We start from the raw sequence: 15,348 nt of genomic DNA, 5'->3' as shown, positions 1-15,348 counted from the left end.
ACTGGAGGATTCTATCGATGAGTATTACCATCATACAGAGGAGGAAACCAAAGACTATGAACCATGTGCAACAGTCTTCAACCCAAGAATCACCAAGCATTGTGATCTTAGGGGCGAGGGAGTGGGAAAATGGAGTTGCTTGCAATTTGGCAGAGGGGATTTTATCTGGTGTGTGTGCTTTGCTTGGGATGGGAGTTGAGGGAGCTGGGGGGGGATTTATAGGCGAGCGGGGGTGTCCGGTTGCAGAGTGGTGGTGATGGAGTAGGTGCTACGCGGCAGCGGGTGCGACAAGGGGAGGGGGGGTCTGGTGTTGCCGGCGATGATGGTGGCGGTGGGTGCGCTGCAAAGGGGGGGTGTGGGCGGTGGTAATGCGCTGCAAAGGGGGCGTGGGGCGGCGGTGGTAGTGCGCATGGAGGCGGGCACACGTGCGGGGGGCACGGGTGAGTGGTGGGGTCGATGACCCTGATGTTTGTGGTCTCTGGTTCCAAGAATCTTTGCCTCTCTGTATGGTAATAACTTCTTCTGTCCTCTTTTGCTGTTTACTTTGACTCAGGGGCAGTGCTTTGATTCTCACGGTCGGTCCTTTTGACTGAGCGGCTGGACTGGTTTCTTCTGTAGCTTGTTCCAGGCTTCATGGGTAAGCTTCCCGGTATCTTCTTGGGTAAAGCACTTTTCTCTTGAGATGGGTTAAGATGAGAATGGAAGCATAAGGTGAGGATTAGATCTAATTTGTGATCTATGTTTTTAGAGAAAACCTTTCATAAAAAGAAAGAAAACACATAAGTTCAGCAATGATAAGCACAAACAAATCAAATATTTTGAATAGGGGAAAGAATAGAGTTTTTCCAAAGCACGAACTACTCAGATTCGGGGGCTAAGCATAACTATTATTGCTTGGCTCCTGAATTGAGAACTAGGCTAAATGCAACTTATGAGCACTAACGTTAAAGCATCGCATATGCACTTCAAAAGGGGAGAAAACATCAAGCAAAATTCATTTTGAAATGCCCTAGGGGGCCACACAGTTGGAGTTTTTCAAAATACGCGACTACACGGTTACCTCTCATACATGCAGGGCTCTACCAAAGTGAAGAAAAACTTCACTACCCAATGCACGCAGAGGACTGGGTATAACTAACTCAGATCTGGTAGCTTCTCTTCTGGCAAGGCTGGCGCACAACTTCAATCTGAGATATCTCCTGGATGGGTCAAGAGGGAGTTGATGTTGATGACTTCTTCTGGCGGCGACTGAGATGGCAACACAGGGTCGAACTCTTCTTCAAGCTGAACTGGCTCTTGTAGCTCCTCAGAGGGCGGTGGTGTTGGCGGGGTGCTTGCAGCTTCTTCCTTGACCTCAAGGGACGGTGCTGGAATCTTCTTCATGGTGAGGGGCTCAAACAACTCTGGCGGGGGATCTTGGGAGGATTCAGGGTGCTCTTGCTTATCCATAGCCTTAGGGGAGACTGGAATTCCTTCCAAGACTATGGCTCCTTCCGGGAGTTCCCAAGCCTTCTTCTCTCCTCTGATAGGGACCGGGTGACCTTCAAGAATCTGGGGGTCTTCAGCTTTGATGGGTTGAACAGGGTTGAATGGAGCAGGCTCTTGGATCCGCTGGGCTCTACGTTGGTTATGGGTTACCAAGTAGGCCTCCATCAACTTCTGGACGTGCTCATCCTTGGCTTGCTTCAGAGCTTCAACAGCAATGACTTCACGACTCTCCAAGGTAGTTGCACGGGCTTGAGCTGTGGTGAGATCCACATGGAGCTTACGGTTGAGTTTCTCTGCATCTTCTGCTCGGGCAATCATCTGACGGTGGTGCCGAGCCAAGAAATCATACTGTGCATCAAGGGTGAGCAGGTATGCAATGAGGTACACGACTGTGGGGTCGTCCTCAAGCAGCTGCTGCTCTTCCAATGCACGCATCCTGGCCATCCAAGCGGGACGGTCTCTCTGAAAGGGCGGAAAGAATCTGAGCGGGGTGTCGGCCACTTCTTCTTCATAGATCTCACACAGGGCCCTCAATGCCTTGCGAGCGACGACTTGGCAGGTGTCTTTGAATCTGTGCCCAGCAGCAGTGACACTCCATTCCACATGGTGTGGACTGGATCCAATGTATACAGTCACGACACACTTCTCTGTGCCATGCTCGACGAACTCACGACCATCATACTCTGGCTGGCTCCTGATTCCGAGGCGGACTGTGCATGCTCTCAGCAACTTGGGGAAACCATCTTCATTCTGGCAGAAGCTGGTTTGGCACTGAACCTCCATCTGACTTCTGAGAGAAGGAAAGGAGGAAAACATTTTTGAAATGAAGGGATGAGAGCAAGAATTTTTTTTAAGAAAATAGTTTTGACTCAAAAACTTTTGATCAGGCTAAGGGTTACGTCCTGCGGCCAACCTAACAGCTCTGATACCACCTGAAGCGTCCCGAATCCTCTGGGACTCAAATGTGATACAATTACTAGTCCCAGGAGGCTAGTAAACACATTTATACATCAGATGATACCAAATCTGCTTAAACGAGACAAACCTACAAAGGTGGCGAACAACTTTAAGAGTTGGTCCACAACTCGGGACATATCATCAGAGTGGGGCTGAAGCAGCCCGATATACGCAGCGAAGCAATTCAGCGGTCCAACAGCCACAGGCAAGGTTGGGAACAGTCGTAACTCTTACCCGATCTCCTTTTTCTGAAAAAACAACAAATAAGCAAGGGTGAGTACAAACGTACTCAGCAGCCCACCTTCACCCGCGGGATGGGGAAATCAGATATAATGCATGGAATATGTAGAGCTCAGGATATTTGCAGAAACAACAATATTTTATGCAGGGTTGTTTTGAAAAACATTTTGTATTTTGCAAAGTGCATCCTCTCCAAAAGGAGCAGGAAGTTTTTCAGTATTATAACAAAATCCCCTGGACTAAACCATCCAGGTATCTCAGCAGTTTCCCACTGGTTTTCATTTTCAAAAACAGCTAGTGGACTTCCCGTCCACCATAGCTCACGGCTCAACCGCCGGTCCTTTTAAAAACCACTTTTCTCAAACACACCCTTTTTTTGGAAAAACCAAACACTAATTGCCATACCACACCAGACTCGTCCATTCCTGTGGACACAGACTATTCGAATAGGTTCTCAAACTCTGCGCAGAGGTGTACACTTTACCCACTAGTCCGGCTCTGCGATCTCATGGCCGATGAGATCCGAATCCGAATCTCTTTCTTTCCTCGCACGTCCTAACCTTAACAGTTATACCGGAAGGAGTCAGGCCACCGCCATGTCCAAACCGGACAAAACTTTCCCCCTCCTTATCCTCCCGGTGCTCCCCAGCCTTCATAACCCTGGGGTTGGACCGTACGAGTTCAGATTGAGTGACTGCCCACACAGTCTCGAGTGGTTGTACTTATCATGAGTACAGGTAGTGAAAGATGACAAACCGGTCCTTATAAGAGGGGACAATCCTTCTGCTCACGCCTAAACCAGCTGAGCCATCACCTTAGGCCCTCCCCTAAACCAGGGAGTCCTTGATCATCCCTACTCAAAGGTGATAAGGGTGAAAACCCTTCATCAAACACATTTTGAAAAGCATTTTCTTTTGAAAACTCACACCTTTCCTCAAATCATTTGTAACAATTATATCAGGGATTGATTGCGGCAAGCGGCTGGGTGGCCATAATAACTTGTCTCAAAATCATATTATGCATAAAATAACAGGCTGAGGGTTGTGGTTGTAAAACATAGGTAATTTATGCATCAAAGGGATCCAGTGAGCTTGCCGTGCTTATTCGGCGAAGGGGGAAGGGGAGCTCGCGGAACTGGCTTCTGGCTCCACCGCCTAGCGTAGACTTGCAGATCTGGCCTCCACGAGACGGCACGAACGCTCCGATAACTATGCAACATGAGCAAGCAAACATACAAACCAGCAAGTATACCAACAAATATTTAGTATAGTGGTCAGAAAAGCGATATATGGATGGGTAGAGTCTTGAGTAGAATCTGTGTCATGTGGTGTTGTGATATTACTGGTGGTGGAGCGGAGGTGCTTACCAGGAGGGTGGACTGGAGGCGAAGCGACACTAGGTGTGTAGCCGGCAGAGCAGAGTAACTGAGTGGGTGGGGTGTTTGCCTTGGCTGAGGGTGTTGAGTGTGTGTGGAGAGGGAGAGGGTAGCTGGGTGTATTTATAGCTGGGTGTATGTGGTGTAGCACAGTGAAGTTCACTGTTGGTGAGAATAGTGACGAATGAATCGTCTGACTTAGTATGAACAAGAGTTATAGGCAGAATATGGGACAAGAGTATTTTGGGAGTCTTCTGGAATATGAACCATGCTTAAGAGCTGACATGGTTGGATAGGGAATAATTTGATAAGAATTTAGAAACAAGTATTATTGGAATCTGAGTTTGGAAGCCTGGTTCAAAGGAATCTCAAAGTTAAGCATGCTCAACTTGGAGAAACCTAGGATGGGTGACCAGATGGGAAGTTCCCTACTGGAAGGAAAATCACTGTCACCGGAGTTCGTATGACTGGAATATGGGTCTGGCTGGTCTTAGGTGGACTGGACAGCATGATGTATGAGTAGTTGAAATTTGGGGTGATCGGCTAATCGATGAATAGTAACGATGAATAGTGGCGATGGAAAAGAAATTATAGATATCATCGATGAATAGTAACGATGATGAATAGTAATGGTAAATAGTAACGATAATGAATAGTGTATGTGAATAGTAACGATGAATAGTAATGGTGAATAGTAATAGTGAATAGTTCGTATGAACGAACGATGAACGATGAATAGGAACTATGAACGAACGGACGAACGATCGAATGATCGAACGAACGAACGATCGGAATTTCGGCAGCATAACGGCACGAAAAGATTATTTGGACGAACGAACGGACGAACGATCGAATGATCGTACGAACGAACGATCAGAATTTCGGCAGCATAACGGCAGGACAAAGATTATCTGGAAGAACGATGAATAGGGACTATGAACGAACGATGAACGATGAATAGGGACTATGAACGAACGATGAACGATCGAATGATCGAACGAACGAACGATCGGAATTTCGGCAGCACAACGGTAGGAAAAAGATTATTTGGACGAACGGACGGACGAACGATCGAACGATCGGACGAACGGACGAACGAACCATGAACGATCGGACGAACGATCGAACGATCGAACGAACGAACGAACAAACTAAGAACAGGGGACGAACGATCGAAGAACGATCGAACGATCCTTGTGCTAGTGTGTGCTTGTGTGGAACATGGAGTGGGTGTGTGTGGGGGGGGAGAGAGAGTTGCCATGAAATGGCTTGGGGTGGGATGAGAGGAGGCCCTTGCCCCTCTATTTATAGCCATGGTGGAGGGATTAGGGGGAGGGATGAGAGGATTAGTGGGAGGATGAGAGGATTAGTGGGAGGTTAGCATGTATTTGTCTTATATAAGTGAGATTTGCTTGTAGAGCTCATCGTATGACACTGGAGGCATACATATACGTATGAGCATGAGGAAAGTTATGAAGAAAATATTTATAGGGACTTGAAAAATGATTCTGAAGGTATTTCTCAAGAGGAAAATACTTGGAGATATATCGGTGGAATATTTGGACAGTATTTCTGGAAAGAACTTGAAGTGGATTACTCGGGAAATATCTGGGCGGTATTTCTGGAAGAATTTGAGGGTGATCACTGGGGAAATATTTGTAGGATATTTGAGGAGGATTTTGGAGAGAATATAGACCACTATATTTTATTTGTTGATATCAACTCGCAAACAAACATTTTGAAATGAAATTTGAAATTCATTTTGAATTTAGAGCGAGTTTGAGAAAATTCCAAGATTTGAATTTTTGGGATGCTACAATCCCCCGGATGCATAAACCTGCAAGGCAAATTTAGGCTTGGGACTTAGGTACCCAACTCTTGTTGGGTCCTACAAGGTTAGTGCAAATTTCCTTAGGGACCCAAATGCAAGTTTTGTCTCCCTTGCATTTTGCCCCTAACTTCCTAGCAATTACCTTCTTACCCTTTCTACAAATAGCAAAGGGAGCATTGCAAGCATAATAAATGGTAGAAGGTTTGTTCACAACTTTTCTAGGAACATGAGCAAAATTTCTCCTAGGCATATGCACAACATTTCTCCTACACATATCTCTATCATGCTTATAGGAAGAACTAGAAGCAAACATGGCATGAGAATCATAAACATGTGAATCAGAATCATTATAAGCATTTCTAGCATGTCTCCTATCATGGTACAAGAAAGCATGGTTCCTTTTAGCACTATTAGCCATAGGGGCCTTCCCTTTCTTCTTGACGAAGATGGGAGCCTTATGGCTTGTTAAGTTCTTGGCCTCTCTCTTGAAGCCAAGACCATCCTTAATTGAGGGGTGTCTACCAACCGTGTAGGCATCCCTTGCAAATTTTATTTTATCAACTTCACTCTTGCTAGTCTTAAGTTGAGCATTAAGACTAGCCACTTCATCATTTAGTTTTGAAATTGAAACTAAGTGTTCACTACAAGCATTAACATCAAAATCCTTACACCTAGTGCAAATTGTAATATTTTCAACACAAGAGTTACTTGCTACTTCTAGTTTAGCAGTTAAAACATTAATTTCACCTTTTAAAGAAGAAATGGTTTCATTGCAAGTAGAAAGTTCACAAGAAAGTATTCCATTTCTTTTAACTTCTAGAGCAAGTGAATTTTGTGCACTAACAAATTTATCATGTTCTTCATATAAAAGGTCTTCTTGTTTCTCTAAGATTCTATCCTTTTCATTTAAGGCATCAATCAACTCATTAATCTTAGCTATCTTAGTTCTATCCAATCCCTTGAATAAACTAGAGTAATCAATCTCATCCTCACTAGATTCATCATCACTAGAAGAATCATAAGTATTAGCATTACGAGTGATTACCTTCTTTTCCCTTGCCATGAGGCAAGTGTGATGCTCGTTGGGGAAGAGAGCCGATTTGTTGAAGGCAGTGGCGGCAAGTCCTTCGTCGTCGGAGTCGGACGAAGAGCAATCTGAATCCCACTCCTTTCCAAGGTGTGCTTCGCCTTTGGCCTTCTTGTAAACCTTCTTGTTCTCTCTCTTCCCATTTTTCCCTTGCTCCTGGTCACTATCATTTTCGGGACAGTTAGCAATAAAATGACCAAGCTTACCGCATTTGAAGCATGATCGCTTTCCCTTGGTTTTGGCCTTGCTTGGCTGTCCCTTTCGACCTTTTAGCGCCGTCTTGAATCTTTTTATGATGAGAGCCATCTCTTCATCATTGAGCCCGGCTGCCTCAACTTGTGCCACCTTGCTAGGTAGCGACTCCTTGCTCCTCGTTGCCTTTAGAGCAATGGGTTGAGGCTCGTGGAGTGGACCGTTCAACGCGTCGTCGACGTATCTCGCCTCCTTGATCATCATCCGCCCGCTCACGAATTTTCCAAGTACTTCCTCGGGCGTCATCATCGTGTACCTGGGATTCTCACGAATATTGTTCACGAGATGAGGGTCAAGAACGGTAAAGGACCTGAGCATTAGGCGGACGACGTCGTGATCCGTCCAACGTGTGCTTCCGTAGCTCCTTATTTTGTTGATAAGAGTCTTGAGCCGGTTGTACGTTTGAGTTGGCTCCTCTCCCCTTATCATGGCGAATCGTCCAAGCTCGCCCTCCACCAACTCCATCTTGGTGAGCATGGTGATGTCGTTCCCCTCGTGAGAGATCTTGAGGGTGTCCCATATCTGCTTGGCATTGTCCAAGCCACTCACCTTATTGTACTCTTCCCTGCACAAAGACGCTAAGAGAACAGTAGTAGCTTGTGCATTTCTATGAATTTGTTCATTTATAAGCATAGGGCTATCCGAGCTATCAAATTTCATTCCATTCTCCACAATCTCCCATATGCTTGGATGGAGAGAGAATAGGTGACTACGCATTTTGTGACTCCAAAATCCGTAGTCCTCCCCATCGAAGTGTGGAGGTTTGCCAAGAGGAATGGAAAGCAAATGCGAATTCGAACTATGTTGAATACGAGAATAATCAAATGAAAAGTTCGAATTGACCGTCTTTTTGTAGTCGTTGTCATCATCCTTTTGGGAAGAAGTAGACTCATCACTATCGTCGTAGTAGATGATCTCCTTGATGCGCCTTGTCTTCTTCTTCTTCCCTTCCTTCCGTCTATGCCCCGAGCCGGAGTCGGTAGGCTTGTCATCCTTCGGCTCGTTGACGAAGGATTCCTTCTCTTTGTCGTTGATCACAATTCCCTTCCCCTTAGGATCCATCTCTTCGGGCGGTAAGTCCCTTTGTGAAGAGAACGGCTCCGATACCAATTGAGAGCACCTAGAGGGGGGGTGAATAGGTGATCCTGTAAAAACTTAACTTATAGCCACAAAAACTTGTTAGGGGTTAGCACAATAATTGCCAAGTGGCTAAAGAGAAGATCTTGCACAGTACGACAATCACAGAGAATTCAACACAGAGAAAACACGGTGATTTATCCCGTGGTTCGGCCAAGTACAAAACTTGCCTACTCCACGTTGTGGCGTCCCAACGGACGAGGGTTGCAATCAACCCCTCTCAAGCAGTCCAAAGACCCACTTGAATACCACAGTATTTTGCCTTGCTTATCTTTATCCCACTTGCGAGGAATCTCCACAAATTGGAGTCTCTCGCCCTTACACTTAAGATTCACACAGAAGCACGGAGTAAGGGAGGGGAGCAACACACACAAATCCACAGCGAAACGCGCACACACACGGCCAAGATTCGAGCTCAAAGACTATCTTACAGTTTCTCACAAGAACAGAGCTCGAATCACTTAGAATCACAAATGGATGCGCAAAGACTGAGTGTGGATGATCAAGAATGCTCAAGAGTTGCTTGGATGTCTCCTCCATGCGCCTAGGAGTCCCTTTTATAGCCCCAAGGCAGCTAGGAGCCGTTGAGAGCAAATCTGGAAGGCCATCTTTGCCTTCTGTCATCGGGCGCACCGGACAGTCCGGTGCACATCGGACAGTGTCCGGTGCCCGATTCCTTTCCTTAAGTGGCGAAGACGACCGTTGCAGATGCGGGAGCCGTTGGCGCACCGGACATGTCCGGTGCACACCGGACAGTCCGGTGCCCCCTTCCGACCGTTGGCTCGGCCACGTGTCCTGCGCTGATCGCGCGGCCGACCGTTGGTCCTGGCCGACCGTTGGCTCACCGGACAGTCCGGTGTACACCGGACAGTCCGGTGAATTTTAGCCGTACGCCGTCGGCGAATTCCCGAGAGCGGCCTCTTCGACCGGGGCAGCCTGGCGCACCGGACACTGTCCGGTGCACCACCGGACAGTCCGGTGCCCCAGACCGAAACAGCCTCTTGGCTGTACACAGCCAAGTCTTCTCTTCTCTTCTTCTTTCTGTTTCTAACACTTAGACAAATATATTAGTACACAAAACCAATGTACTAAGACTTAGAAACATACCTTTGCTCTAGATTTTCACTTTGTTCATCCATGGGCATTGATTCACATTTAAGCACTTGTGTTGACACCCAATCACCAAAATACTTAGAAATGGCCCAAGGGCACATTTTCCCTTTCAGTCTCTAATTCCAAATTTTAATTTCATGTGCAACCAAACAATAGAATTATAGAATGATAATTCCTATTTCTAATTCAATGCTCCAATATCTACATCCAAACTGGGTATAAAGGATATTGAACATGAAGGAGTAGTTCTCGAGCGAATGAGCAAAATGATGTACTCGACGATCGAGCCTCACGTTACAACATTATCTGACTCCCTCCGTTACAACCCTTTCCCTCATACTAGATCTAATCATTAACCATCCGATCTGATCTATCCGGAAAAAAATCTGACCTAACAAATACAACGATTAGTTAAATACTATAGTTTTTTATCTGCAATAATCTACATGTCAAGAACGGACAATATTTTTTATCTAATATCCAACCTAACTCTAAAAACCCAACCCAATTGGATCTGACACTTGACACGGATTAGACGTGAGCACTACCAAGCAGCACACGACCTGATTTTGACATGAGTCGAATCTGACACGATCCGATCCTACGCCGCACGCAAACGCACGACATGCGCGAACCCCACGCTGTCCAATGCCGCACGCAAACGCACGGGCATCCAATCCAACCAGAAATTTCGCTGTGCTTTGTGCGTATCCAAACGGAATGGACGGGAACCCCGAACCCCAAATTGATCCGATCCACTCACCTTTTTTCCCCTTCTAATTTCACTTTCACCTCCTCCGCCACCAGTTCGGGGAAAAGGAATTTTTGGAGAAAAATCCCATTGGCCCAGCCCAGAATACTCAGCCGCGCGCCGCGACCTTCGCTCCCGTCTCCGGTCTCCGCCTGCCCCCCGTCCCCAACCTATCGGGAGCGCTCCCGATTCGCGGGAGCGAGAGAAATAGAGTGCCCCCCGCTCTCCGCTCTCCGCCGCGGATCAGCGCCGTCGCCGATCGGAGGCCCTCGCTTCCGCCGGCGGGCGGCGCGAGCCGGGAGATGGACGGCGGCGCGGGTGCCGGTCGGAGGAGCGTCCCCTCCTCCTCCGGATTCAGGAGGAGGGTCCCGCCCGCCGAGAACGGGCACGGCCATGACGCCCCGCCGCCCTCCAGGCGGTCCTCCGCCTCCCTCTCCCGCGGCCACTCCACGTACGTGATCCGTGCACCCGCCTTGCTCATTGTTCGCTGCTGCTCTGCTCTTGTTATGCGTAGACCGTGCTCCGTACCTAGCGCCTCTCTGGTGCGGTGTCTTCGGTTCAAGACAAAGCGAGCGTTGCCTGCCGTGACTGCCTGGAGTAGCTCCCGTCCCGTGTGTCTTCCCTCCGTTTGCAGCCAGGATCTTCCTTAGCCTAGATTCGATCCTGATTTGTGGAATCCGAGGATTAACGATAAAAAGTACGGTTCATTTTTCAGTTACAACAGAAAGTGCTGAATCCCATTCGGCTCTTACGACCATGTTGTACCACATACGCATGACTCTACCTGTGGAATTTTGCGTGTAACGTAAACCACACACGTTTCACTAACACAAGCAAGCTTGGCTCCAACATGGCGTTGGTTGCTGTCAAGCCGTGATCGGTCAACCAATCCCTGCTCTATCAAATGGAAAATCTGCTCCCGACCTCACAGCTGAAAAAAGGCTACCTCTTGGGATTCTTTTCAGGCCGCTGACTGGCGAGAGGACCGTGAAAAGGCTGAGGTTGTCCAAGGCACTGACGATACCGGATCACACGACCGTGCACGAGGCTTGTCGGAGGATGGCATCACGCAGGGTAGATGCCGTGTTACTGACCGACTCCAATGCTTTGCTCTGTGGGATCCTTACCGACAAGGTGAGAGGCTGTTCCTTCGGGTTTTTTTTCGTCTCTCTACTGTCTTAGAGCAACTCCAAGTGATTAGCTAAAAAGACTAACCAAATTTACCGATTTAGCTACTCTCTAAAATAGATTTTAGAGAAAAAGTGTAGGCTAATCCAATAGACTCGGTAAACCTACGGACTGAATAGAGAGTGAAGCAGGCTATCCAAAATTGGAGAGCGAAGATGGAGAAATAGAGAGTCACTAAATTTGAAGAGTCGTTTACAGAGTCTATTGGATACAATTTTCTTTTAATATTAGCTAAATTTACCTTTACAAAACCATATACCTAGTCTCTCTTGGAGTTGCTCTTAGATGTTCCCGGTTTCTCACTGTACGCTGTATTTTGGGAACGCTGGTCAGGACATAACCACAAGAGTGATTGCTCGTGAGTTGAAGATGGAAGAGACACTGGTCTCCAAGGTCATGACTAGAAACCCTGTATTTGTTCTCGCGGACACGCTTGCCGTTGAGGCGTTGCAAAAGATGGTGCAAGGTCCGTGAATGCTCTGAAGATTTCTGCGCGCCTTACCTATAGTCATCTTCTAATGTTGCCTGATGGAAGGTATCCTTTGGTTCCAGGTAAGTTCAGACATCTGCCTGTTGTTGAGAATGGTGAAGTCATTGCAATTCTGGACATAGCCAAGTGCCTATATGATGCTATTGCACGGATGGAAAGGGCGGCGGAGAAAGGAAAAGCGATCGCCGCTGCTGTTGAGGGCGTTGAAAAGCATTGGGGAACAGCTGTATCTGGTCTGTACTTCAGATATTCCCTACCCCTTCTCATCTTCATTCTACTTTTGAACATGAAGTTATGCATTCAATTTCACTCTACCGTTCGCCTTTATGTTTCACATGTATATAAACTTTATGTATGAAAGTTTTCCTTCATGCCTTTTCTAGTGTGCCCCTTTAATTCTCTCTCCGTTTATTTTGCAGGTCCTAACAATTTTATTGAGACTCTTCGAGAACGGATGTTTAGGCCATCACTGTCTACCATTATCTCTGAGAATTCAAAGTAGGTAATATCTTTTCTTTTTCAAATGAAGTGCCTCCTTGAGCATTCATGTAACATAAGTGCCAGTTCAGAACAACTTATGTCCTGATCTTAATTCTTTAGAGTGGTCACTGTTGTACCATCAGACACGGTGTTGACAGCATCAAAGAAGATGCTGGAACTAAAAATGAGTTCAGCAGTTGTAGCAATCGAAAGCAAACCTGGGGGAATTCTGACGTGAGTACCTTTTCTTAGTCTAATCACAGTGATGACTATTTCTAGATCTGCCTCAAACTAAAATCCTTGCTTTGATTTCTATGACAGATCTAGAGATATCCTGATGCGTGTTATCGCCCAAAATCTTCCTCCTGAGTCCACTACAGTCGAGAAGGCAAGTCACATAATAATTATCTGTGTCATTATGCAGTCACATTTCATTATTCTCTACCTTCTCATAATCTCATCAACTAACTTACATCATGTTCGGAACTCCTTTCCACAGGTCATGACTCAGTGTCCTGAATGTGCCTCGGTAGACACCCCAATTCTTGATGCTCTTCACACAATGCATGATGGAAAATTTTTACATTTGCCTGTTCTGGACAGGGGTATGTCATGAACTAAATAAATTCAGGCGATGTCTTTTATAAGAATGTTAAAACAGGTATGACATGTTGGCTTTTATCCAGATGGAAATGTTGTGACTGTTGTTGATGTTCTTCACATAACGCATGCTGCAATTGCTACGGTGAGCGTCAACTTCCTTCGACTTGAATCTAATGCAGATATTTGTGCTTCCATCTTACCTCTTACCTGTATGCACGCAGTTTTGGGGTCTGAGGTTAGAAACTATTTTTGGCTATATGTTAGTGCCCACAATATTCAGTTGTTCAGCGTGTAAAATAAAGTTTCTTGAACTCAGTTATCATTTGTACTGTAATTGGTATAAGCTGCATGATATAAGATATAACTGTCATTCATGCTGCGATTTGTGCTATAATAACTTCTAGTAAGATGTATGTCTGCAAGGTACATGGATCGTTATGTTAGTGTACTTCTCTTCTCAACCGAGCATGCCTAACTGCCTGATTACCTTTTTCCGTTTAGGTTGGAAACAGCGGGGCAGCTGGATCTGAGTCAACGTCTGCCATGATGCAGAGGTTCTGGGATTCAGCAATGTCCATTGGACCTCTTGATGATGATGATGACTCCACCAGAAGGTTAGTTTGCTCTTGCATCCTACTCCCTCCATTCCAAATTATAGTTCACCTAGGTTTTGTCATATTTAAAACTTCAACTTTGACCAAGTTTGTTGAAAAATGTACCAACATATATAATAACATCAAAGTAGTCTCGTTTAGTACCCCATTAAATGTGTTTTGATAGAGCATTTGTTTGAACTTGTAAATGTTATGTTATTTTGAAAAAAACTTGGTAAAAAATTAGGTTAGGACAAAGGCACAAAGCCAAAGTAGGTAAATAGTTCTGAACAGAGGGAGTATCATTCTTATGGCATCTTATGTCTTTCGTCTAACTGGTTTATCTGTCATTTTCCCAGCGAAGGATCGACAAAGGTGGCATCTGAGGCAGCAGATATAGGAAGATCAGCCTTGTTTCCAGCTTCTGCTTTATCAAACACTTTTGGGTTCAAGATTCAGGACAAGCAAGGGAGAATGCACAGATTTAACTGTGGTATGCATCTCACCTCGATCCCTGCGTACTGGAGTTGTTTCATCATTTTTTTTCTTGGCCTAGCGATTTAAATTGCTCTCTGAACTTTATGTGTTGGGAATGTCAGAAACGAGCAGCTTGACAGACCTGATAACTAGCATTCTTCAGAGGGTCGGCGATGACATTGACAGAAAACACCTGCCACAAATTTTGGTACTGGACTACTGGCTGAACCTAGTGCCTTTCTCAATATCTGTAACAATATTCACACGGCCATTTCGAATTCCTAAGTTTAATTTGTTCTTTGTCCTTTCCCGGTGCCACTCTACAGTATGAAGATGAGGACCATGATAAGGTCATATTGTCGTCGGACAGTGACCTTATAGCTGCCGTAGACCACGCAAGACAAATCGGTTGGAAGGTAGCGTCGTTTCCCAAGCAAAGGTGCGCCCTTGTTTCCTGCCCAAAGATGCTCATCGACGCTCCTCTTTGCAGAGCCTAAGGCTGCACTTGGACTACGCCCGCCGGAAGAGAGGGGACGGTTCCTCAGACTTCGAGTACGCTGGCAAGGATGCATGGGCTTCTGCATACAGTGCTGTCGCGGCAGGGGCGGCTCTGGTTGCTGGGCTCGGCGTGATGGCTTACTTGAAACGGTCAGGGTAATAGCTTGAGGCAAGCACGGCAGGGACTAGGGAGCACGGTTTTGATCGTCTTTGTGATACAAGTGCCACTTCATCGGAATTGGCAGAATGGCTGTGTAAGTAATTCTTGTGAGAGAGGAAAAAAATGAAGATTTTAATAATACTACTGTCAAGGCAGTGAATGGTCCCTTCATACAAGTACACGGAACTGATCGAGTTTTTTTTGGTGGGTTGAGACTTGAGAGTCACCATGGCTGTCAGCTTCGTCACGATTGTATTTATTATCATAAAAACACATGATTCATTGTACAAGAAGAGTCTTGATAGACCTTCTTCATGCAGCGTCTGGCTGATTAGAATTTATCCAAGGCGATTTTTGTCCATAGTTACTAGCTCTTGCTGCAACCTGCAATGTACTAAGCTCCTTGTTCCAGCAGACACCAGATTTTTTGTATGATACTGTGACTAAAATTTTGCTCTCCACAGACCATGCGTGTATGAAGACATGATTTTTTTTGTCATAGTTTTTTTATATGATGATCCTTAGTGCAACATAAATGTATCATAGTTGACTTTTTTCACTATCTAAACTAAAAAAAGTGACACTAAATGCCTTGAGGTACATTGATGCTTGTACATTTAGCAAGTTA

The 15,348-nt window shown here is 45.8% G+C and overlaps 1 protein-coding gene across 1 annotated transcript; it reads left to right on the top strand.

Annotated features, from left to right (window-relative positions):
- Nucleotides 1–10,196: 10,196 nt before the first annotated feature.
- LOC100273720 (CBS domain-containing protein CBSCBSPB1) lies at nucleotides 10,197–14,894 on the top strand. Its single transcript, NM_001360302.1, has 14 exons — nucleotides 10,197–10,682; nucleotides 11,197–11,365; nucleotides 11,753–11,885; nucleotides 11,972–12,142; nucleotides 12,329–12,407; nucleotides 12,510–12,623; nucleotides 12,711–12,777; nucleotides 12,889–12,994; nucleotides 13,076–13,134; nucleotides 13,494–13,606; nucleotides 13,945–14,078; nucleotides 14,185–14,270; nucleotides 14,389–14,478; nucleotides 14,553–14,894. The coding sequence occupies exons 1-14, from the start codon at nucleotides 10,534–10,536 to the stop codon at nucleotides 14,718–14,720; spliced, it is 1,638 nt and encodes a 545-aa protein (NP_001347231.1). The 5' UTR covers nucleotides 10,197–10,533; the 3' UTR covers nucleotides 14,721–14,894.
- The last annotated feature ends 454 nt before the right edge of the window (nucleotides 14,895–15,348 follow it).

Source organism: Zea mays, chromosome 8 (genome assembly GCF_902167145.1).
Source record: "Zea mays cultivar B73 chromosome 8, Zm-B73-REFERENCE-NAM-5.0, whole genome shotgun sequence".
Classification (NCBI taxonomy): Eukaryota; Viridiplantae; Streptophyta; class Magnoliopsida; order Poales; family Poaceae; genus Zea; species Zea mays.
The sequence above is the reverse complement of the archived record's forward strand: the minus strand, read 5'-3'. Positions and strand labels throughout refer to the sequence as shown.

Bases quoted from the DNA above. Each gene is read 5' to 3' on its own strand.
- LOC100273720 (NM_001360302.1), top strand. From the start codon at position 10,534: ATGGACGGCGGCGCGGGTGCCGGTCGGAGGAGCGTCCCCTCCTCCTCC. The intron at 12,624-12,710 runs GTGAGTACCTTT...TTTCTATGACAG, and splicing joins AAACCTGGGGGAATTCTGAC to ATCTAGAGATATCCTGATGC. The intron at 14,079-14,184 runs GTATGCATCTCA...TGGGAATGTCAG, and splicing joins AATGCACAGATTTAACTGTG to AAACGAGCAGCTTGACAGAC.